We start from the raw sequence: 24,031 nt of genomic DNA, 5'->3' as shown, positions 1-24,031 counted from the left end.
GGCCTCTACGTAGGGACCACAGGGGGCAGAGCCCCCTTAAATAAATGTCTTGCCCCCTCAAATCAAAATGTCTGAAGTTGAGAAAGTAAATTTTTTCAATATACCCACAAAACGTATATATGACAAGTTAACAAAATTATCCGCAGTAGCGGAGAAAAAAGGGACACGCTACAACACCCGTATGATGTCATTTTCCCTCTTTTCTGTCCGCCATCTGTCAGGTTCTGTTAGTCTGCGCGCACACAAACACACACAAACCCCTCCCCTCACAAAACCAGGCTACAGGCTGCAGGATCATGCTGCACAGATAGACGATGGACAGATGAAAATCCTACATCCTACTCTCACGTTTCACCATAATTGAATGGTCAGAAATAAAATTTTTAGACATATTGTCTATTCAGCAACATACTTTTATAGCTGCTGGAGAATTTTAAGGGGAACTGCCTTTTTTGGGGAATTTTGCCTATCAATTAGAATCCTTATGAAAGACATGACGACGGATGGATTTTTAAAATGCATTCTAAATATTAAATAAACGTAAATAAAAGTCCGCTCCTTGGAAGTTTATTTTAGATCATAAATCCTGCCTCTCACCTGGAAAGTGTCACGGCGTGGTTTATGGTGGAGTTTGTTTTCCCAAGATGCAAGAGAACTGGACCGGACATAGCGTGAAGGTAAATACATGTTTAATTCTTACTATAAAAAGGAACAAACAAAAGGCGCGCACAAGGCGGAGAACAAACCTGGCTATGAAACAAAAAACTAGCACAAAGGCAAAACTATGGACATGAAATAAATACACTTACTGTGGCATGGCATGAAGCATAAACTATAGTATCATAGGGTAACAAGGGTAGCATGAGTATCAGCAGATAGTAGAGGTAATGTCGACAGGACGACCAACACAAAATGACAGGCTTAAATAACAGTGACATGATTGGCAACAGGTGCGTGAGTCCAAACAAATGACAGGTGAAACTAATAAGTAACCATGGTGACCAAACAAGGGAGCGTAAACAGGAACTAAAAAGAGTCTTATACCAACAGGTCATAACTAAAGCAAAACATGATCACAAAGACATGACAGAAAGTAGATGGATGATGACGTATTACAAGTTGGTACACTTTGACAGCCATTTAGGACCTGGAACTGGCGAGAACGGCAAAAAAAAGACGCTTGGTTCCCCCCAACCCCCTCGTTTGTTTGTGACATCCTTCACCTAAATGGGAATATATGAACATCTCAGCAATCTTGCAGTCTGTATCCTAATGACAGCTGATCTTGTACAGTAAGTGATGTTTTATTATGTTTGTTGGCTCTCATAAAGTCTACAGTGAGTAATAATCAGTGATGAAGAAATAAAAAAAGCAAACATTGTGATGCGTTTTTGAAATTAATGCGCCACGTATGCTTAAAATGATCAAAATAGGGTACTTAAATGATAAATGTTATTATACATGTGCTCGTTAATACATTACATACTGTACATACTTACATCGTGTATATAAAACCTCACTGGAGGTGTTTGGATGTTTTTTAAGGGCTGTATGGGCAGAATTGAGCGGCTCCATTGTAAGCGGACTTTTGATTGCACTTATTTAATATTAAGAATGCATTTAAAAAAATAAAAATAAAACATTGTCATGTCCCTCATAGTGATTGTGAACGATGAGTAGTTTAGGTGTGGTTTTTTGGGTAGTCAGACCTCAGGGGAATCAGACATGTCAGCTATGTACTGTATGTAGGCAATTAATCAGTTTAGGTAGGTTTACAGATGGGTTGATGGATGAATAAAAGGCTGGGTAGGTAGGTAGGGGTGTTTTTATACTGAATATGTTTGAACCATATTTTTCTTTAAATACTGTAGACCAGTGGTCCCCAACCACCGGGCCGCGGTCCGGTACCGGTCCGTGGACCGATTGGTACCGGGCCGCACAAAGAAATTAAAAAAAATATATATATATGTTTTATTTTTTTTATTTTTTTATTAAATCAACATAAAAAACAAAAGATACACTTACAATTAGTGCACCAACCCAAAAAAACTCCCTCCGCCATTTACACTCATTCACACTCATTCGCACAAAAGGGTTGTTTCTTTCTGGTTCCTACATTATATATCAATATAGATCAATACAGTCTGCAGGGATACAGTCCGTAAGCACACATGTTTGTATTTTTTTATGACAAAAAACAAACAAAAAAAACAACAACCACACCCCGCCCCCCACACCTCTCCGGTCCGTGGGACAAATTTTCAAGCGTTGACCGGTCCGCAGTTACAAAAAGGTTGGGGACCACTGCTGTAGACAGTTCAGATGTGTCAGGTTGGGCCGGTAGAGCCCCTAATAAAGGTAATTGTAGGTTAGATAGGTAATTTATTTATCAATAAATCAGGTTAATCAGGTGTTTTACCCTGCTCACTGTCCGCCATGAGATTGGTAGGTTGTGAGTTCAAACCCCGGCCGAGTCATACCAACGACTATAAAAATGGGACCCGTTGCTTCCCTGCTTGGCACTCAGCATCAAGGGTTGGAATTTTGGGTTAAATCACCAAAATGATCGCGGCTGCTCACTGCTCCCCTCACCTCCCAGGGGGTGGAACAAGGGGATGGGTCAAATACAGAGAGGGATTTCACCACACCTAGTGTGTGTGTGTGACTATCAGTGGCACTTTAACTTTGCTTTAACTTTAACTAGGTTAGGTTGGCAAGCAAATTACAATAGGTGGCTTTTCAAACATTACAGTCAAATTTCTTCAAACAGCTAAGCCTTAGGTAGGTCACGCACACTATGTCAGGTACATGGATGAGTATGGTGGGTTGAATAAAAAATATGGTGAATATTGTGATTCTGCATCAGGTTGATACTCACACTGCTAAGGACCCCAGCATTAGACCCTCTGCAATAGTCTGCATGGAGATAGCAGGGGACAAAGAACAAGTCAACAGGACAGAAGAAACAACAATGGAAGTAAAAGAGAGCAGGTGAGATGAAGCATTCATTTGATGGCGCTGGTACTCTTCTTGTCACTCACAAACACTCCCAGGGTGATGAAATTGAGGGGGACGCGGCGGCGGATGTTGTCACAGCAGGACAACAGCACAAGGAGGACCATCACCATTGGCCTATTCCCCACAGAATACAGAGTCGCTTGTAAATAGCAAATAAACAACAAACACTTGTGTTCAGTATAGGAGAGTTCACTGAAGGTGTTTATTTATGCACAGTGGAGCCAGACATCTCATATACTGAGACTCACAGTGCGGTGACAGTCCTCATTTACATATACGCTTTTTGCAATAGGAGTTGTTGGAAGCGTCAAACATTTTAAACAGCATCCAGATCATCAAAATGAACGGTTTTGATAGCTTACATCATGGCGTAGGTGAACCAGCTGTTGGTCCTCGTCCATTCCTTCAGAGCATCCCTGTTGTTTGAAGAGAAAAACGGAGAGGAGAGCCGCTTTTAATAGAGTTGCTATTTCTTTGACGGCAGCAATAGAATCATTGCATTAAATATTAACGGAGGACGGAGCATCATGCACATGGGAGCTGAATGCAATTTATAAAAAGAAATTACTATTGCAGCGTTCCACTGTATCCATAATGCAAGACATAAAGCTCTATAACCACCGCAAGCAAACATATTGCAGAGTCGAAATTGTATTTTGTTCTTTACCATCTTGTCACACATATTTATTTTCGAAAGCAGTCTTACCAATAGTCTTTAAACGCTGTAGGGGGTGTGCATGAATCAAGCAGAAATCTACTTTTTCAAATTTCATCCACTATTATTTTTCAGACATAACTTAAAATTGTTTTCAATTTGAACAATAGTTTATCATTTAAAAAAAATAACTTGACCATCTTCTTGTTCCATTTTACTTACACATGTTAAGCTAAAAAGTCAGAGACATTGAAATAAGACTTAATAAGATAGCGGTCAATAAAATCCATCCGTTTTCAATACTGCTTGTGCTCATTCGGATCACAAGTGAGCGAGAGACCAAACAACCATTCACACTCACACCTTTCGACAATTTAGCATTTCCAATTAACATATAACGCATGTTTTCGGACTGTGAGAGGAAACCATAGAACCCGTAAAAAGAGATGTCAAACAAACGCTCGGAAAACCCCAAAACCTACTAGAAGAGGGGGTGTAGAGAGGACCGCGCTCAGATTCAAACCCAGAACCATCATCTTCAAGGTTTCGACAAGTTTATCCTTTTTCCTCATTAGCGTAACGATCACAGCAGGACAGCACTCGTTATGTCAATCAAATATGTTACTAAGGCTACAGCGGTATAGCTCGGTTGGTAGAGTGGCCGTGCCAGCAACTTGAGGGTTCCAGGTTCGATCCCCGCTTCCGCCATCCTAGTCACTGCCGTTGTGTCCTTGGGCAAGACACTTTACCCACCTGCTCCCAGTGCCACCCACACTGGTTTAAATGTACCTTCAATATTGGGTTTCATAATGTAAAAGCGCTTTGAGTCACTTGAGAAAAAGCGCTATATAAATGTAATTCACTTCACAATTCACTTCACTTGCTGATGCACAAAAGAAGTCCAAGTTTGGCTTTCACTGATTAATGTTTAATTGGTGGACCCCTCAGATGATGTGCCTCCAATCTTTTCTTCTCTAAATCTATATAAGTGTCGAAGAAAGGGAGGTCGAAGCGAGCAGTAAGGTACTGTGATGATGAATGGTTTAAATCTTTCAAAAATATTTTTACATCCACTCCATCCCATTTTATATATTTTTTCATGATCGCTTACATTTTTACCTCCAAACCTTTCAAAATACACCCAAATTTGCACTAATGCAGGTAAATAAACAGTAGCTTAATGGGACTCTTCAGACCATCACCTGAAACCCGGAAGATTGAACCCAGCTGGCTTCCTTACCTGTCCCTGATTGGCAATCAGAACACACCTGTTTCTGGTTGCCAATCAGAATGCTTTTTATAGGGATGGGGCTCGATCATTTTGCTTTGTACCTCCATGTTGCTCAGCTTTCCCCATGTTTCCTGTGAAGGTTTTTCCTTTTTGTGCACTTCCCTGCTACACTATTTTTCTTATTAAATACATTGTACCTGCACTTCACCTGCCGTTTCTGCATCCTGGGGTCCAGACCAACAACGCCAACATCGAAATGTAATATTATGTACTGTACATGTGGGATACGTTATGCTTTTCTATGGTTTTCCTTCAAGTTGCTGGCACAGTCGCTCTACCCACCACGCCACACCGTCTTGTAACATACATTTAAGAATAAAAACAAACTTTTAGATAAAAAATACTGTAGGAAAACACTACAATAAAAGTAAATATATATATATTTTTTAAACATGAAATAACATACTGCATGTACCTTGGAGAGTGGACTTCTACCGCATCTCCTTCCAGCTGTCAAACACACCATCAACAGCTTTTCCATATTTTCATGGATACATGTCTGCCGTTTAGATATTATTTTAACAAATTAAGCTGCCATTAGACTCATTCTGCTCCAGTATGGTGCAAATTAGCAGTGATTCGCTTAAATTTGATTTATTTTAATTTTTATCAACTTTTTCTTCTTACTTCACATTAACTTTATTCCTCTCATAGGTTGGAAAAAAAAGTTATGACAATCTAAAGCTATAAACTAATGCCAGCGAGTAAGGCCTGATGTTTTGGTTAAATCTCTTAGGTTTTATTGTTAAATGCCTCACAATACGAAGGTCCTGAGTAGTCTTGGGTTCAATCCCGGGCTCGGGATCTTTCTGTGTGGAGTTTGCATGTCCTCCCCGTGACTGCGTTGGTTCCCTCCGGGTACTCCGGCTTCCTCCCACCTCCAAAAGACATGCACCTGGGGATAAGTTGATTGGCAACACTAAATTGGCCCTAGTGTGTGGATGTGAGTGTGAATGTTGTCTGTCTATCTGTGTTGGCCCTGCGATGAGGTGGCGACTTGTCCAGGGTGTACCCCGCCTTCTGCCCGATTGTAGCTGAGATAGGCTCCAGCGCCCCCCGCGACCCCAAAGGGAATAAGCGGTAGAAAATGGATGGATGGATGTATGATACCAAATAATGGTTGGAAACACTTTTGACTCAAATGTTTGGCTTGCAACTAATAACATGACAATTAGAGAGATGTTTAATCCCTGGAACACCATGTCTACCGTCAAGCATGGTGGTGGTACTATTATGCTCTGGGCCTGTTTTGCTGCCAATGGAACTAGTGCTTTACAGAGCGTAAATGGGACAATGAAATAGGAGGATTACCTCCAAATTCTTCAGGACAACCTAAAATCATCAGCCCGGAGGTTGGGTCCTGGGCGCAGTTGGGTGTTCCAATTGGACAATGACCCCAAACACACGTCAAAAGTGGTAAAGGAATGGCTAAATCAGGCTAGAATTAATGTTTTAGAAAGGCCTTCCCAAAGTCCTGACTAAAACGTGTGGACAATGCTGAAGAAACAAGTCCATGTCAGAAAACCAACAAATTTAGCTGAACTGCACCAATTTTGTCAAGAGGAGGGATCAAAAATTCAACCAGAAGCTTGTGGATGGCTACCAAAAGCGCCTTATTGCCGTGAAACTTGCCAAGGGACATGTAACCAAATATTAACTGTATGTATACTTTTGACCCAGCAGATTTGGTCACATTTTCTGTAGACCCATAATAAATTCATAAAAGGACCAAACTTCATGAATGTTTTTTGTGACCAACAAGTATGTGTTCCAATCACTCTAGCACAAAAAAAATTAGAGTTGTAGAAATGATTGGAAACTCAAGACAGCCATGACATTATGTTCTTTACAAGTGTATGTAAACTTTTGACCAAGAATGTACATATCTGGCATAACTGACTGTTTCACATTGGCAGAAGTGCGCACTCTACTATAGCATTTCTGCTTTTATTGGGTTTTATTTACTCAAAGTTTGTGTATAGACCACTTTTGCCAGTAGTTGACGTTGCTGCTGTGACAGATTACACTCCAGTTTAATTGGCAGATAGCTGGCTGACAGAAATTCATCTCGCCTAGGGAGGTGTTCCCTGGTGTAACGGAGCCTCACCAGTAAAGAAATGCGGAGATGATCCCGACAGTCACCAGCAGCTGAATCATCAAGGTCAGGTAGACTTTCCTTATGAAACCTGTTGACAGAGAAATCCACAGTGGAAGCGTAAGGACAGGGAGAGAGGGAGATAACATGAGCCGGGCCGACAAGCTGTGAGAAGCAATAAGAAGGTAGGCATGTTTATGATGCACAACATTTCATTAATGCCCTGCATCCAAGCCCACTACTTTACTCTCATTTCAAAAGATTGGTATTGTGCGAGAGGTGATTGCAGCGGAGATCCGGGAAAACAATTTGCAGTTTTACATCAATTTTAACAAAACGCCACCAAGCAAACGAGGCAGTAAATATCGGTTATCCTTATTCAGCTCTGAAAGGTACAAACAAACTGTGTTTCTTTCTGTCTATAACCCTCCATTACTGTCGTCTCTTACGAGTTAGGAGGACTCACCTCTTCGAATGGCACCGTCTGCAAAAACACTGTCCTCCATGCCGGGAGAATAGTTGGGTGGAGCTGGACCAACTGCTGCTGCTTGTCCTTCTAAGTGGACCATGTTGTCATAGGAGCCAGGAGGGGTCACCACTGTGATGCCACCCTTGCCCACCTTGCTTGCACAAACAATAAAGGTCAGATAAAGTTGTCAACATTTGGGGAAAATTAGGTTATTTATCACACTGTTAGGCTAATACCATATTTTTCGGAGTATAAGTCGCACCGGAGTATAAGTCGCACCTGCCGAAAATGCATAATAAAGAAGGAAAAAAAACATATATAAATTACACTGGAGCCCGGCCAAACTATGAAAAAAACTGCAACTTATAGTCCGAAAAATACGGTAGTCATTTCTCTACCAATCACAATTTGTCAAAGGGCATATTTTATTTTCCTAACCTAAGTCACAACAAAAATACTGGTGATCTTAAAAATAAAAACGTAATGCTTGTGGTTGCTGAGGTCAAATTTCTGAGGAATATGTGCTGTGATTGCACCAAAGTAGAAGAGCTTGGGTGTGATTGGACAAACAGATGGTTTTATTGCATGCATACTGTGATCTGACAGACATAGTTAAAGTTAACGTCCCTGTGGTCGTCACACACACACTGGGTGTGGTGAAATTTGCCCTCTGCATTTGACCCATCCCCTTGTTCACCCCCTGTGAGGTGAGGGGAGCAGTGAGCAGCAGCAGTGGCCGCGCTCGGGGATCATTTTGGTGATTAGTTTTCATTGTGTGTACATGAATCTACAGGTTGTTTTCATGATATAGGTATGTGAATGTACATACAGATTGTTCAATGTGTTTATGTGAAAGGACAGCTAGTTTTCATTGTCTGCGCATGAATCTACTGGTTGTCTTCATAATACCTGTATGAATGTACAGACAGTTTTTACAATGTGTTTATGTGAAAGGACAGATAGTTTTCATTGTCTGCACATGGTTGTTTTCATGAAACGCGTATGTGAATGTACAGACAGTTTTTACAATGTGTTTATGTGAACGGACAGATAGTTTTCATTGTGTGTATGTGAATAAATATGCATTGTTCTAATAACTTGTGTATGCAAATGGACACCATGGTTTTTATTGTTTGTATGTGAATGGATGGACCGATATACCTTTATTCATTCCACATTGGGGAAATTCCTCCGTTGCAGTGGAACATGCACGGCACAAGCAGGTTTAAATAAACATGACTAAAAATAAACATAAGTCTTATTTTGTGCGTATATATAAATGTACACTAGGAAGGGGATTCGTTGCAGTTTACCTGACACATGAAACGTGACATATTGGGTGGGGTGTGCACTATCCACTTTTGCCACCAGACGGCAGTAGAGTGTGGAATATTTAAAAATGTGTTTTTTGGCAATTTCAAGTGCCAGTTGCTATGTAGAGTGGGGCTTTCCATCATTTTCAGCATACTGCATTGCAAAAGCATTAACCCCCCACCCTTCCTCTCAAACAAAATCCATCCAGGAATGGTGCCATAGGAATCCCTTCTCTAAAGACAGTTCTTACTAAGCATGTATGTGAATGTACAGACATGTTTTATCCTGTGTTATGTGAATAGACAGATAGTTTTCACTGGGTGTGAATGACTATGCATTTTTTATTCCTGTTAGTATGCAAACTTACGACCGGGAGAGTTTCAGTTCTCTGTGAATAGATGAACTGTTTTCATTATGTGACAATGGAAGGCACATATAACTTTATTTATCCCACATTGGGTAAATTCATATGTTGCAGTAGAAAATCTATAGTACAAACAAGAAAAAAAATAAACATAAACACACTTTTCATAATATGCAAATGTAGAGACCGTTTTTATTATGTGTTTCTGTGAATGGACAAACATAGTTTTCATTTCGTTAATGTCAACATACAGATCGTTTTTACAATGTGAGTATGTGAATGGACAAATAGCTATGTTCACTGTGTTTGTATGTGATTGAATAGACAATATGCACCTGATCAACTAAAGGTTTGCGTGTACTAAAACACGTGCAAACTTGATTGGGCACGCACAGTTCATCCACTAAACTCGTGCACAAAGGATTCCGTGTCTTAAATGAGCAAAATACAAAGCGCAATCCATTTAGCGTGTCTGTTTCCGTGTACACACAGAATATATGCTGATTATTAACGCCTACAGTACTGGGAGGAGGATAGCGCTCACAGGGTGATTTGTCAAGGCTAAAACTGTTTCGCGGCCGCTGTTTTGCATCTATATTTAGCATGTTTGAAAGATGTTTGCTAACTGGCACAGTTACACACAAATGGGTGTGCCACGGTCAGAAGGGGGCGATCGGCAGAGGTGGGACCAAGTCATTGTTTTGCAAGTCACAAGTAAGTCTCAAGTCTTTGCCCTCAAGTCCGAGTCAAGTCCCGAGTCAAGACAGGCAAGCCCCGAGTCAAGTCCAAAGTCAAGACTGGAAAGTCTCAAGTCAAGTCCTAAGTCCTGCATTTTGAGTTTCGAGTCCTTTCAAGTCCTTTTAACCACAGACTAATATATTAACACAGATTGTGTATGCTTTTCAAACGCTGTATTTATTTATTAAAACAAGTGCATTTTAAATTGCAGGAAAGAAAATTGTGCTGACATTGCACTTTATAATAGCACTATTAACCAGTCTTTTTAAACATTAACTCATTCTTTTACAGAACAAACACATTGAAAAATAAAGTGCAAATGTACTTATTTGTACAAAAGTGTTAACATTGAAAAAACATGACATATACGTGAACATAACAAAAAAGTTGTACTTTTTATATGTCAGGGCCCTATGCTGCATTGCATTTGCAAAAGACCAAATTAGCCAAGAGTCTGTCAGTCATTTGTGCACGATGGGGGCGTAGTATGATGCCACCATGGCTGAAAACTCGCTCCACTGGAGCACTGGAGGCAGGCACTGCCAAGACTCTCATGGCCACTCGGAACAGTGAAGGAAGAGTCTTCATGTTCAATGCCCACAACAAAAGGGGGGAGAGAGTTGTTTTGGGTTGGTGCACTACTTGTAAGTGTATCTTGTGTTTTTTATGTTGATTTAATTAAAAAAAGAGAAAAAAAAAATTATTTCTTGTGCGGCCCGATACCAATCGATCCACGGACCAGTACCGGGCCGCGGCCCGGTGGTTGGGGACCACTGAGGTAAACAACCAACAGTATGTCAGAAAGCTAGCTAAAACGGTACACATATTCATAATATAGTATACATTTTAACTGACCTTTATTTTACTATTTTTGTCTTTTTTTAGGTGGCTAAAATACGCGGTGCTGCTGACCGCCGTCTAACATTACGTGTGATATATTGACTAACGTAACCCTGCTTAAAAAAAATCACTGAACAAAAAGTATGAATAAGGTAGTGAACTGCAACAGATTCCCATGTTTGCAATAACGTTATAACGTTAGCAGTGAGTTTACAGCCTCACTGATTTAACTACACAGCAAATAAAAGTCACGTTACTTAGCCAATAAACGTTATCTTACATTCAAAACTTACCGTTCTTTGTGCAACTTCAAATGCCGGACGAAGTTGGAAGTTGTTGCCTCTCCATCAGTAATTTTCGAACCGCATGTGTTGCATACTGCAAACCGTTTTGTGTTGACCACCTCGTAATTTTTATACCCAAACGAAATTATTTTAGGTATCATTTTTTGTTCACTGGCTTGTGGTTTGGACATGTCTTCTTCGTTGGTTGTCCTGCAATTTGATTGGATGAATGCTGTGTGATGAAAACAAAGTAGATCTAATTTGATTGGCTGTTGTACTGAGACCACACCAGCTGACACACGCAACGCTGATAGACAAGTACACAATGAAAAATACGGAGCGCTCCCGAATAACTTTTTCATCTTTGGGTTTTGGGGAAAGTAGCAAGTCATGTCAAGTCATGTCAATTCAAAAGGCTCAAGTCCAAGTGAAGTCACAAGTCATTGATGTTAAAGTCTAAGTCGAGTTGCAAGTCTTTTTACATTTTGTCAAGTCGAGTCTAAAGTCATCAAATTCATGACTCGAGTCTGACTCGAGTCCAAGTCATGTGACTCGAGTCCACACCTCTGGCGATCGGTGCAAAGAGAGACGGGGGAGAAAGAATCATACGTGCGTGTCTGCACCACTTTTACACTCGTTATCAATTGTACACAGTCTTAGTAGATCACCTGCAACATGCCCAACTCATGTGTCTCATGTGAGTTGAGTTGAGTTTGAGTTTATTTGGAACATGCATGCATACAACATGATTAGGGATGATGTTTGATAAGAAATTATCGAGTTCGAGCCTATTATCGAATCCTCTTATCGAACCGATTCCTTATCGATTCTCTTATTGAGTCCAGATAGGTTGTTGTATATGGAAAAAAAACACACAATATTTGGTTTAACAAAAACTCACTTTTATTATATAAGAAAAAAATAAAATCTAATAAATAAATAAATATTGACTGTTACCCCCCTAAAACAATAAAATAAAATAAAATAAATAAATATTGACTGTTGTTACCCAAAGTATATTAAGTGGGATTTTTCAGAAAAACAAATATATACAGTAACACAAAAACAACCTGTCTCTGTGATCACTATAGGTGTATAAATAATAGTATAGTGTTAAATAAAATCAGTCCCTTGGGCACAAAACTTAAAATAATACAGCTCTCCAAAAAGTGCACTTCTGCTGCTATTTGACATAACTGTTTGTTATGATGCTTTGACATTTTTTCACTTTATTTCTTTATTGAAAGAAAATTCTATGAAGAGAAAAGTTGTTTGCAAATGTGGTTACAATGCTAAAAAATTAAAAGTTAAAGCTAAAAAAAGAAATACACTTTATTGAGTTGACATTATTTCTTTATAGGGAGAAAGATGTGATGTTATGAGCTTGGGAATATAACAACTACACTACCCAGCACGCAACGGGAGTGACAAGCATGCGTGGTAGCCCCGAAAAGTGTTGTTGCATGTCGCCAGTCGGCAGCTATGAATAAGGTTATGAGCACGCTGTGAAAGTAAACGTCAAGAACTCAGCCAACATTATTTATAATTAGACAGACAACACATATACAGTGTGATTTTGTTTTGTTTACAAGGAAAGAAAAACAAAAGTTAAAAAAGGGTTGCTTTAAGAACGTTGCGACAGCTGCCGTAAAGGAGGTGCGTTGCTAACCTGGTTGCTATGTTTCCGGTTGGTCGTAAAAGTGCTCGTCATGTGTTTGTAACCTGCTCAAATCTCTCAGTAAAGTTATTCATTGGATTATACCTTTTGTTTTGAACTTTATTACACCTTGGAGCGCTTTTTCCGGTCCATTGTTTTTCCTGCTTTCCCTATCTGCGCCTAATGACTGAGCCACGTGACGTCATTTCTTGTGATGTCTCACGGGGGATTTCTGGTCGGGACGGGGTTCGTTCCCAGGGATTCGAATAAAGAACCAACTCTTTTTCTTTACTATAGTGGTCTCGATAACGGGTACCGGTTCTCAAAAAGGGATTAGAGTCCGAGGACTCGGTTCTTTTCTTATCGAACAACCGGGAAAACCGGTTTCGAGTATCATCCCTAAACATGATAAATCACAATTTCCAGTTCCTCTATTCAACATGTTCGAAAAGGAGTAGGAAAAAGTAGAGTTTATTTAATCCTACCCCTTTTCCTTTACATAGTAGTTGCTAAAACCTTTGTTCACTTCCTGTTCTCAATTTATTCACAATATACTCCATAAGTAATAAAAATAAAAATACATAAATACATAAATAATTATTAGTGAAGTAAATTATATTTCATCTGGTGAGAATAAGTAAGATTATCTAAAAAATGAATGGATGGATGAACTAAATTCAGAATGTTTATCATGGTTCTTCTTCTTTGTACTTTGTAAACACTTTTAAGTTTGAAGAGTTTCTTGAAGTGGATTATATTAGTACATTGTTTGAGTTCTTTGCTTAATCCATTCCATAATTTAATTTCACATACAGATATTCTGAAGGTCTTGAGTGTTGTACGTGCGTACAAATGTTTTAAATTAGATTTTCCTCCAAGATTATATTTCTCCTCTTTTGTTGAGAAGAATTGTTGTATATTCTTGGGTAGCAGATTATAGTTTGCTTTGTACATAATTTCAGCTGTTTGCAAATTCACTATGTCGTTGAATTGCAGTATTTTCAATTCAATGAATAAAGGGTTTGTATGTTCTCTATATCCAACATTATGTATTATTCTAATTGATCTTTTTTGTAACACCGTTAATGAATGAAGTGTACTTTTGTAGTCATTTCCCCATATTTCTACACAATAACTCAGATATGGTGACACTAGCGAGCAGTAGAGAATATGGATTGGTTTTTGGTCTAGAAGATGTTTTGCTTTATTCATTATTTATGTGTTTCTTGCTACTTTATGTTGTATACTTTTTTACATGAGAATCCCAGTGGAGCTAGTATGTGCGTGCAATTTTTCTGTTTGCTCATGCTATTTAGCCCTTTTTTGGTCATCGAAGTAGACTCCTTATGTGTTTATGTGAATGGAGCAACATATATTTTAATTAATTCTTTCTTTGTTTATCTGTGAATGAACTGGCATACGCGTCGATAAGTGGAAATATGTTTAAAATCGTATCAAAAAAATCTAACTTATGCTAACATCAAGTGTTCTACCACTTGCACCACTCCACCATTCAAACCTTCAGCATTAATTTAATTTCTTAAAACAAGAACCTCTTTTATTGTACAAGGATATCCTACCAAATATTAAGTATTATTTAAGGACAGAGGTGAGACTAGCACATGATAGTTTTGGCTCATTCTAAACCAATCTACTTCAGGGTTTCACCTGTTAAATTGAATCTAACATTCTGTGAGAGGCTGCTGTCTTTTGCATACATATATATATATATATATATATATATTAGAGATGCGTTAAAATGTAATATCGGAAATTATCGGTATCGTTTTGTTTTTTTATCGGTATGTTTTTTTGTTTTTTTTTAATTAAATCAACATAAAAAACACAAGATACACTTACAATTAGTGCACCAACCCAAAAAACCTCCCTCCCCCATTCACACTCATTCACACAAAATAAATGCGTTAAAATGTAATATCGGAAATTATCGGTAGCGTTTTTTTATTATCGGTATGTTTTTTTTTTGTTGTTGTTTTTTTTTATTAAATCAACATAAAAAACACAAGATACACTTACAATTAGTGCACCAACCCAAAAAACCTCCTTCCCCCATTTACACTCATTCACACTCATTCGCACAAAAGGGTCGTTTCTTTCTGTTATTAATATTCTGGTTCCTACATTATATATCAATATATATCAATACAGTCTGCAAGGGATACAGTCCGTAAGCACACATGATTGTGCGTGCTGCTGGTCCACTAATAGTACTAACCTTTAACAGTTAATTTTACTCATTTTCATTAATTACTAGTTTCATTGTAACTTTTTTTATATTGTTTTACTTTCTTTTTTATTCAAGAAAATGTTTTTAATTTATTTATCTTATTTTTTTTTTTTTTTTTTTTTTTAAAGTACCTTATCTTCACCATACCTGGTTGTCCAAATTAGGCATAATAATGTGTTAATTCCACGACTGTATATATCGGTTGATATCGGTATCGGTTGATATCGGTATCGGTAATTAAAGAGTTGGACAATATCGGAATATCGGATATCGGCAAAAAGCCATTATCGGACATCCCTAATATATATATATATATATATATATATATATATATATATATATATATAAGCATCAAGGGTTGGAATTGGGGGTTAAATCACCACCGCTGCTGCGCACTGCTCCCCTCACCTCTCAGGGGGTGATCTAGGTTGATGGGACGAATACAGAGAATAATTTCGCCACACCTAGTGTGTGTGTGACAATCATTGGCACTCTAACTTTAACTTTAAATATATATATATATATATATATATATATATATATATATATATATATATATATATATATATATATATATAAAAAGTCAATAGATTCTTAAATGATATCCAAGACAAGGATGGCCAAGATCAAGGGCAACACACTCCAATCAAGTTTCTTCACTACCACTTAACAGTTACCTTGCGGGGACTAAACTGCACACATTTTATTTTCTCCACTATTCACCACAAGAGAAGAAATGAGTTTATAGATGAATGTGTAAAAACATGAGCAGCAAAAGCTTTTTTTTTTTTTATCAATTATAATTTAACATTGATTGATAACTTCAATGTTACTACTGTACCTGATAGGTCTTTCCGGTGTATGAAATCCGCCCATCATCATAAGGGTTGTAAGGTGGAGGCTGAGGTTCGTATCTATCACTTCTGCTTCCGTTAGCCTGATCCATTCTGCTGAAAAATGAAAAAGAAAAAAATAAGACGCCATGCAAGCAACACTGAGACTCTGCTTGCTTAATCGAGTCATACATGCATACTGAATAGCTACATTACCTGATATTTGCATGTGAAGGAGAACCAGACAAGTTTTCCTTTTATATGTATGCAAGTTCTATATATGCAAGGACAGTCATTCATCATGACACATATTCATTATGACTTCTCTTCTGCTATAAAAAAAAAAAGCCTGGATAACATGACCATGGCCACTTTATTAATTATCACCTGCATAACCAAATACTATTACTGATAGATTTGTAATCAATTAGGTGATTGACACTGTCAGAGAGGCCTTCAGTCAAAAACATGCTTATTATTGTCCACTATACAGAAACGTTTTTGATATACAGTAATACCTCAACTTATGGGCTTCAATTGGTTCTGTGACGCAGCTCTTAACTCCAAATCTCCAGCTCAGTGGCCTTGTGGTTAGAATGTCCACCCTGAGATCGGTAGGTTGTGAGTTCAAACCCCGGCCGAGTCATACCAAAGACTATAAAAATGGGACCCATTACCTCCCTGCTTGGCACTCAGCATCAAGGGTTGGAATTGGGGATTAAATCACCAAATGATTCCCGGGCGCGGCCACCGCTGCTGCTCACTGCTCCCCTCACCTCCCAGGGGGTGAACAGGGGGAAGGGTCAAATGCAGAGAATAATTTTACCGCAACTAGTGTGTGTGTGACAATCATTGGAACTTAAACTTTTTAAAACACTTGCATCTTAAATCAATGTTCTCCCATTAAAACGCACCATTTTAACGTATATCATGCTTTTTAATAAGAAAAACAAAATATTCTATAAAAAACAATACAAAATAATGTACTGGTAACAACTGCGATAGTTTTTGAAAGTAATGAACAGTGTTGGGTTAGTTACTGAAAAGCAGTAACTAGTTACAGTTAGTAGTTACTTCATTTCAAAAGTAACTCAGTTACTAACTCAGTTACTTACACCAAAAAGTAATGTGTTACTGTGAAAAGTAACTATTTAGTTACTTCTTTTTGTCTTTTTTTTTTTTTTTAGAGCTCCCATTAATGCCCTTTTAGCCTTCATTTCAGTACTGTTATTGCACTGGAGAATAATACAATGTGTTGATCAACTTGACATGCATTTGCATCACTCAAATCTGCTAAGCAATGTGGTCTACATACAACACACAAAGACAAAGATATGTTACAAAGACCAATTTGTTTCTGGCCAGAACAAATCGACAAAACTATTTTAAATAGCTGCAACATAACGTACATAAGTAACAAACAGCATAATAACAGCATAGATGTAAACCAAGAAAGGCACACACTACATACACAAAGCCTAACCAGGCATTTTCTTCCTCAAGTAATTCTGATACAAAATCATGTCTGAAGCCCAGAAGACTCTCCACATTTCCCCAGTTTTAGTTTAGAGATAAGGAAAAATTGGCCTGGCCCACTAGGATCCCTCTTTATGTTTGTGAACTTTATAGTCTATACATTTAGAGTGATGTGATAATCAAACACTCTAGAAGTCTAGAATGAAAGAGTATATAAGAGAATTGACAGCAACGTTCCCTCTCAGGAGCGCGCCTGTGCAATTGTGCACTGCTCAAGCGTCCTCTGCGCACGGCAAATCTATGCCACGCACAAAATCAAATAAAAAAATAAGCGCATAACAATTTTCGACACGACACGGACACGACAGAGAAAACCGTTTTCGTCATCATTGTTCAAATATTGTAACGTCTGTCGAGACGCTTTGAGGACATGAATTCCATCCATCACTTTACTGAGCAAAACTCTTTATTGTCGGCCATAAACACATCACCAAAACATTAGTAAAAAAAATGATATCTAGCAAAAGTGGTCATTTTCTGCAGTACAAACCAGACCAAAAGTAACTTTGTTTTATCAACAGCTGCCGCTCGCTCTTTCTCACGTGCGCCAACACTTGCACATAGGGCACTGAGCCAGTGATGCGTTTACAGCCACACAAAAAGTCGGACAACTCCAACACCACACATAAAGTGTAATTCCAGGTCGTTACACTATGATTTACCAATCAAATGTGTGCTTATTCTAGTGTCATTTATTAGGAATCTTAATTTATAAATATTAATCATTAAATGCTGTTAGTATATTAAATAAATACTAATAAAAATATATTTTTTACAAACAGGAAGTTGCAGGAATGTACACATGATCCCCTGCTTACATCTCATAGTGCAACATGTGAATGTTTTAATGGGAACTAAATGCAATGTCTGAAAGGGGTACCAATTATTTCCAAAGCAGGACCTCCACCCAGACAAACAATACAAGTACACGGTTCATGAAAAACAATATTTGTTGTTATTGTCATTGTAAGTGGGCCTAAACACTTATATTAGAAATGGAAATGACTGCTATCATTTGATTATAATAATAAGAGAATGTTGTCTGTCTATCTGTGTTGGGCCTGTGATGAGGTGGGGACTTGTCCAGGGTGTACGCTGCCTTCCGCCCGAATGCAGCTGAGATAGGCTCCAGCGACCCCGAAAGGGACAAGCGGTAGAAAATGGATGGATGGATGGAGATTGAACTTGTTATTTAGTCAGATTTGGGACAGGTGTGCTGCTGGTGTAGCCACAGTGTGCACGTCTAAAGTTGCTCACATGGGCTCCACTCAATGTTCAGGGAGTTTTTGCGTTTGCTCACACACATGAAAAATTAGAGGGAACATTGATTGACAGAGTGTGTGTACCTTCAGCGGTGAATGATGAAAAGAGGCAGAGTTAATCCTTAAGTGGTGGAGGTGAAGTGGCATCAGAATCTCTATCTCTCTTTACTAGCTTCGTCGAAGCATGTCGCTTATGTAGCTTGTTTCAGCAGATTTGAATTGCTGTTTTGGGCAGTAGATGGGATCTTTGATCCAAAGCACAATTTACATTTAACTAAAATGTTCTTTTCTTTGTGCTCGACAAAAGAAAAGTAGTGAAAATATCTCCATGTTAGCAAACTCGACTTCTGGCTCCGCCATGATCAGACACGCGCCCCCCCCCACCCCCCTCTCCACACTCACACGCACACACACTCACACAGAGCGCATGTCTCTCTCTCTTCTCCGGCTTGTGACACAAGAAGAATCAGAACGATGACACAGCAGCGCTCCGATAAAACACACTTTATACTACATAAAAAGTAACGTAAAATAACGCAGTAACGCATCATGTAGTAACGGTAACTGAGTTACTGAAAATAAAAAATAACGCGTTATATTACTAGTTACCGCCGAAACTAACGGCGTTACAGTAACGCGTTACTTTGTAACGCGTTAGTCCCAACACTGGTAATGAAATAATGTACAGCATTTACCTTGGAGAGTGGACTTCTATATTACTATTAGCTTTTATTTTTTTCATGGTTTAAACATTATTTTAACATTTCTTAGCAGGCCATAGACTCATTCTGCTTCAGTATGGTGCAGACTTGCACTCGAATTGTCATGCTTTGAATATATTCCAATTTTTCTTCTTCCTTCACACACACATTCTTCCTTCCAAAAGTTAGAAAAAAAGTTATGTCGATCTCCAGCTATAAGCAAATGCTAGCGAGTAATACCAGATATTTTAGGCGGATCTTACGTGGTTCACTGTGATTTGCTACGTCAACTAATGGCAGGGAACCGTCTAACTCAAATTTTTGCTTGCAACTTAAAGCATAGCAATTATCTGAGAGACAGCTCTATCTCAAGACACTCTTAAGTTGGAGTACTCTTAAGTTGAGGTAGCAATTAAAGTACAATTTATTTTGGCTCTCGGGCCATGCTGAAGAGGAGGGGAACATGGCTGCAATTCAATTGCTACTGATCAGCCACAAGCGAGCAGAAATGGACAAAGGAAAGTCCTCTACCTTATAGAAATATCAGGTTGAAAGCCATGGAAAGTTGTTCTCCCGACAAGAAAGGACGTTTTTTTTGCCGTGAGAAGAGATGACATTCCTGCAGCAAACGCCTGCTGCGCTCGTTCAGAGGTGGGTGGTGCTTCACTTCCGTGTTCAGATTACGGACAACATAACATTTAGATTTTATTGTGACTTATTTAGTTATAGGGATGACATAAAAGCTCAACAAAAATGAAAGACGGACGGCAGGTAGTCGAAAAGAGACATTTTTTTTACTGCAAACAGTTCAACATCAAAACTTGTCAAGACACATTTTACGGCTTCAAAATAAAAGCGCTACCCTGTACATCCGGTTTAACGACATTTACAAAATGCAAATTCTTACATTATGATCATGCTTGGTCAATGGGGATGGACACCGGATCTGGTACTTTTTTGGCACAGACCGAAACCGGTCAGTACTACCAGGCACCGATTCACGTAAGATCCAGCGGTGCCATGTCTCAAGGTCTGGGTTGAATTAGCACTTGTGAGTGGCGAGTACTTGCTAGCACTTGAGAGAAAAACAGGCAATTTCAAAGTGCACATGCTGTTGGTAATCTTGCAACCCATCAATGTTCATGACAAAAACCAAACCATGCCAAATAGAAAACACTGTAAAGTGTGGCTCGTCTTTTCCAAATGCGATGCCGATGCAAATTACGCTCGCCAAAATCAAGGCAAGTGGCGGGAATACTTCCAATCTGAGGAAGCAGCTGGTTAACACAGGGGTTTTCCTCATGGCTGAAGAGTGCAGCCAAGTTACATGTAAAACTTCAACGCTTGCATTTGCACCTTTAGCGACTTGGCTGCTGCCAACAACACGGGGAAGAAATGAGAAATGGTGTTAACATTTGGTGACGATAACAGCGACATCATCATCTTCTTTGGTAAAAAGCCTACAGCATAAGAATACGTTAGCTTTCCATTCTAACTTGCAATAGTTATCATAATCAGCTCGGTTCCTTGTACTGTACTTTGCAATGTTAATGTAAAGTTTTTGCTTCTCTTCCATTTATAGTTTAATAGTATTGAAAAATAATAAATTGTCTTTTTTACCCCCGTCCTCTTTTGCTCTTTTGTTTTTAACTTAATTGCTTCCAAGGACCCCAGCACATTTTTTCCAAATAGAAAAAGAAAGGAGTACATGGTTTTATTTTGTGCAATACTAAGAAAATAATACTGCATTGTTGTAGTTTAGTGAAGTTAAGTTTAGTTTAGTGTAGTTAAGTTTAGTGTAGTTAAGTTTTTATGTTGAAGAAATGAGCAAAACAATTGCAAACATGTTACTATACAAAATTTGGATATTGTTTTGATATATTTGATAATCGATCGATAAAGAAGAATAAACATATTAAGTATAAACATTTTAAGATTTCATTATAAACAAAACACATTTATCACATGAACACACACTCAAGTACCGAAATTTGGTACTGTTGAGTTCCGGTATTGATTCCCAGATACCGAGAATTGATTCAAATGTGAAAGGTACCCATCCCTATTTGTCAGAGATGTTTTGTAATGTTATTCTGTGATATTTGCACCTAAATAAATGCTAGTACATCAGTTGAGGAATATGGGGGTATATTTCTGGCTAGCTGAAATATTATGTAAATTATTTCATAACGTGTTCTGGTCGAGTCCTCAATTACACAATGATTAGCAGGCTGAATATTACATTTTATTAATTATTAGAGAATGTTCAAACATTATCAGGCAGCAATATGAAGACCACTAACTTGTACAACATGTAATGTACAGAATATCCAAATCATTTATTCAGGTAGGAATATCACAGATTACAGCTGACCCCAAAAGGGACAAGCGGGAGAACATGGATGGATGGAAATTACTAAACATATTTGACAATCAAAGCATGATCATAACGATCCACATTTTGTGTTATTTTTGTGTGAAACTGGTATCTAAATATGGAAGTGTAGGTCCTCCTCAGAACGCAAGTGCTCCTACAGCAGGAATACACATTCTGTATTTCTACAAAATACAAACATATTGTTCTTAAATCGTATGTGTCCTTTTTGTGTTGAGCTGTTTAAAAAAGCACATTTCATTAAAGTGTTAAAACTTGAAAATTATCTGTCTAATGATGAAAAATTATATGTATCTTCAAATATCGCGATTAATTTTGAGTTAACTATGAACAAAATGTGATTAATCGGGATTAGATATTCTAATCGTTTGACAGCCCTAATTAAAATTGTTGGTATACATATCATTGGTATACATATTGTGTATACCAATGAAGTGTTAAGAGCATGTCAAGGAGCCATTGCAATGGTATCATTGTGTGTACTTCCGATATCAAACTCCCTGTTATAGAATATGTTTCAATAGTTTCTATATATAATGGTAAACATAAGGGTCATAACATGGGTACAATGAGTACAAAGTCCACTTATACTGTATTTGAATCGTCCAGTATCTAGGCGCCACAAAGCGAACAAAAAGTTGAAAAGTTTCCAACACTCCAAAAAAAACAAAGCAGTTGGACTTTAGTCTTTTTCCCTCAAATCAATCACTTACAGCTATACCTTGTAAAAAATGTGTCTTACCTTAGTCCGTACAATCGGCAATTGAGTCTCTCTTCTGCTCTTCCTGTATTGTTGGTGTGCCTCAGGGCAAAGTCTAGCTCCTATCAGCAGGTTTCCACGGAGATAGAGCAGCTCTTTAGCTCTGAGGGGAAATGATGAATCCCTCATTAGGCTCAATGGGATATTCAGACAAAGTTCTTAAAATGCCATTAAAGCAACCCGACTGGTATTTTCACCTTTCCTAACTCGTCTCTGCAGCATTTCAGAATAAATTATAATTATGTCTATCAGAGGTCCATCCAAATTTCAGCTATAATGTTCAATCATTATTGTGTATTGAAAGCACCATCTTGATTCTTGGATGTCACATGACCTGACCGTGTCTCACTTTGGTTACCCATTCAGTCCTGCACCTCTCGATCCAAATCTTCACAAAAGGGATTATAGCAACCACGTTACAAGTGAGGTCTCCAAAGACGCAGTCGACGCGGGAAATAAATGAAGCAATGTAGGTCAACACAGTCTTAGTGCTTCTCCGTGGAGAATTGTCACTGAGGGGGATACAGCGACAACCCTAAATGAGAATCTAGTCCAGCATGAAGCTACTGTTTACGTAAAGAGCAGTGCAAGAAAATTAGACTTAGACTTAGACTTAGACAAACTTTAATGATCCACAAGGGAAATTGTTCAACACAGTAGCTCAGTTACAATGATGGAAAGTGTAAGGATGGAAAGGACAATGCAGGTATAAATAGACTAATATAGCGATAACAAAATCTAACATATGTACGAATATATACATAATATGTGTACAGAATAATTTATATACAGATATATTATATTATGTCTATAACAGTGGTTCTTAACCTTGTTGGAGGTACCGAACCCCACCAGTTTCATATGCGCATTCCCCGAACCCTTCTTTAGTGAAAAATAAAATGTTTTTTTTTTCACATTCAAGACAAAGTTATATGTTTTTGGTAACACTTTAGTATGGGGAACATATTCTAAGTAAAAAAGACTAAAATAAGAGTTATTTGGTTAGGGTTAGGGTTAGGGCCAGGGTTAGAGGGTTAGGGTTATAATAAGGCCATGCTAAATAAGGCATTAATAAGTACTTAATAATGACTAGTTAAGAGCCAATATGTTACTAATTTGCATGTTAATAAGCAACTAATTAATGGTGAATATATTCCCCATACTAAAGTGTTACCATGTTTTTTTACTGGTGCACAAAATGAACCGTGCACAAACATCACCTTGTTCAAAGAACAAAACCAACACAGTGCATAAACTCACAACAAATGACACACCTGCAAATCAGTGTGACTTCTGCTGTTGCCGTATCCGTAATACGCCGATAGGGAGAAGTTTGTATTTACACGATGGGTCGGGTGTGTTTTCACCTCCGCCGAACCCCTGAGCCCAACTCACCGAACCCCTAGGGTTGATTGAACCCAGGTTAAGAACCACTGGTCTATAACATATATAGAATATATACCAATGACCATGTACAATATTACAGTATATACAGTATATGTGACAACAGCAGCATAAAATAGAGAGTGGATCCAGCAGGAAATAGAAAATAGACATTAAAAACAAAGAGA

General features: G+C 38.3%; 1 protein-coding gene and 1 long non-coding RNA gene across 3 annotated transcripts in view; one reads left to right on the top strand and one right to left on the bottom strand.

The window, feature by feature from the left end:
* Positions 1–22,490, bottom strand: part of LOC133592435 (protein lifeguard 1) — a 39,888-nt gene extending 17,398 nt beyond the window's left edge. Inside the window, exons 1-7 of one of the 2 annotated variants that reach the window (XM_061945025.1) lie at positions 22,443–22,490; positions 15,815–15,923; positions 7,526–7,679; positions 7,072–7,150; positions 3,381–3,434; positions 3,042–3,132; positions 2,879–2,916 (exon numbers count right to left, since the gene is read on the bottom strand). In XM_061945025.1, the coding sequence (XP_061801009.1) occupies positions 2,879–2,916; positions 3,042–3,132; positions 3,381–3,434; positions 7,072–7,150; positions 7,526–7,679; positions 15,815–15,919 (521 nt within the window). In that variant the 5' untranslated portion in view covers positions 15,920–15,923; positions 22,443–22,490. The remainder of the gene's footprint in view (positions 1–2,878; positions 2,917–3,041; positions 3,133–3,380; positions 3,435–7,071; positions 7,151–7,525; positions 7,680–15,814; positions 15,924–22,442) is intronic. The other variant, XM_061945034.1, reaches the window with a different exon arrangement.
* On the top strand, positions 331–7,611 carry LOC133592449 (uncharacterized). The gene is made up of 3 exons (XR_009814552.1): positions 331–677; positions 2,867–2,991; positions 7,041–7,611. It is a non-coding gene; the product is annotated as an uncharacterized lncRNA (long non-coding RNA).
* Positions 22,491–24,031: the final 1,541 nt, after the last annotated feature.

This window comes from Nerophis lumbriciformis, linkage group LG04 (assembly GCF_033978685.3).
Source record: "Nerophis lumbriciformis linkage group LG04, RoL_Nlum_v2.1, whole genome shotgun sequence".
In the NCBI taxonomy this organism is placed as follows: domain Eukaryota; kingdom Metazoa; phylum Chordata; class Actinopteri; order Syngnathiformes; family Syngnathidae; genus Nerophis; species Nerophis lumbriciformis.
The sequence above is the reverse complement of the archived record's forward strand: the minus strand, read 5'-3'. Positions and strand labels throughout refer to the sequence as shown.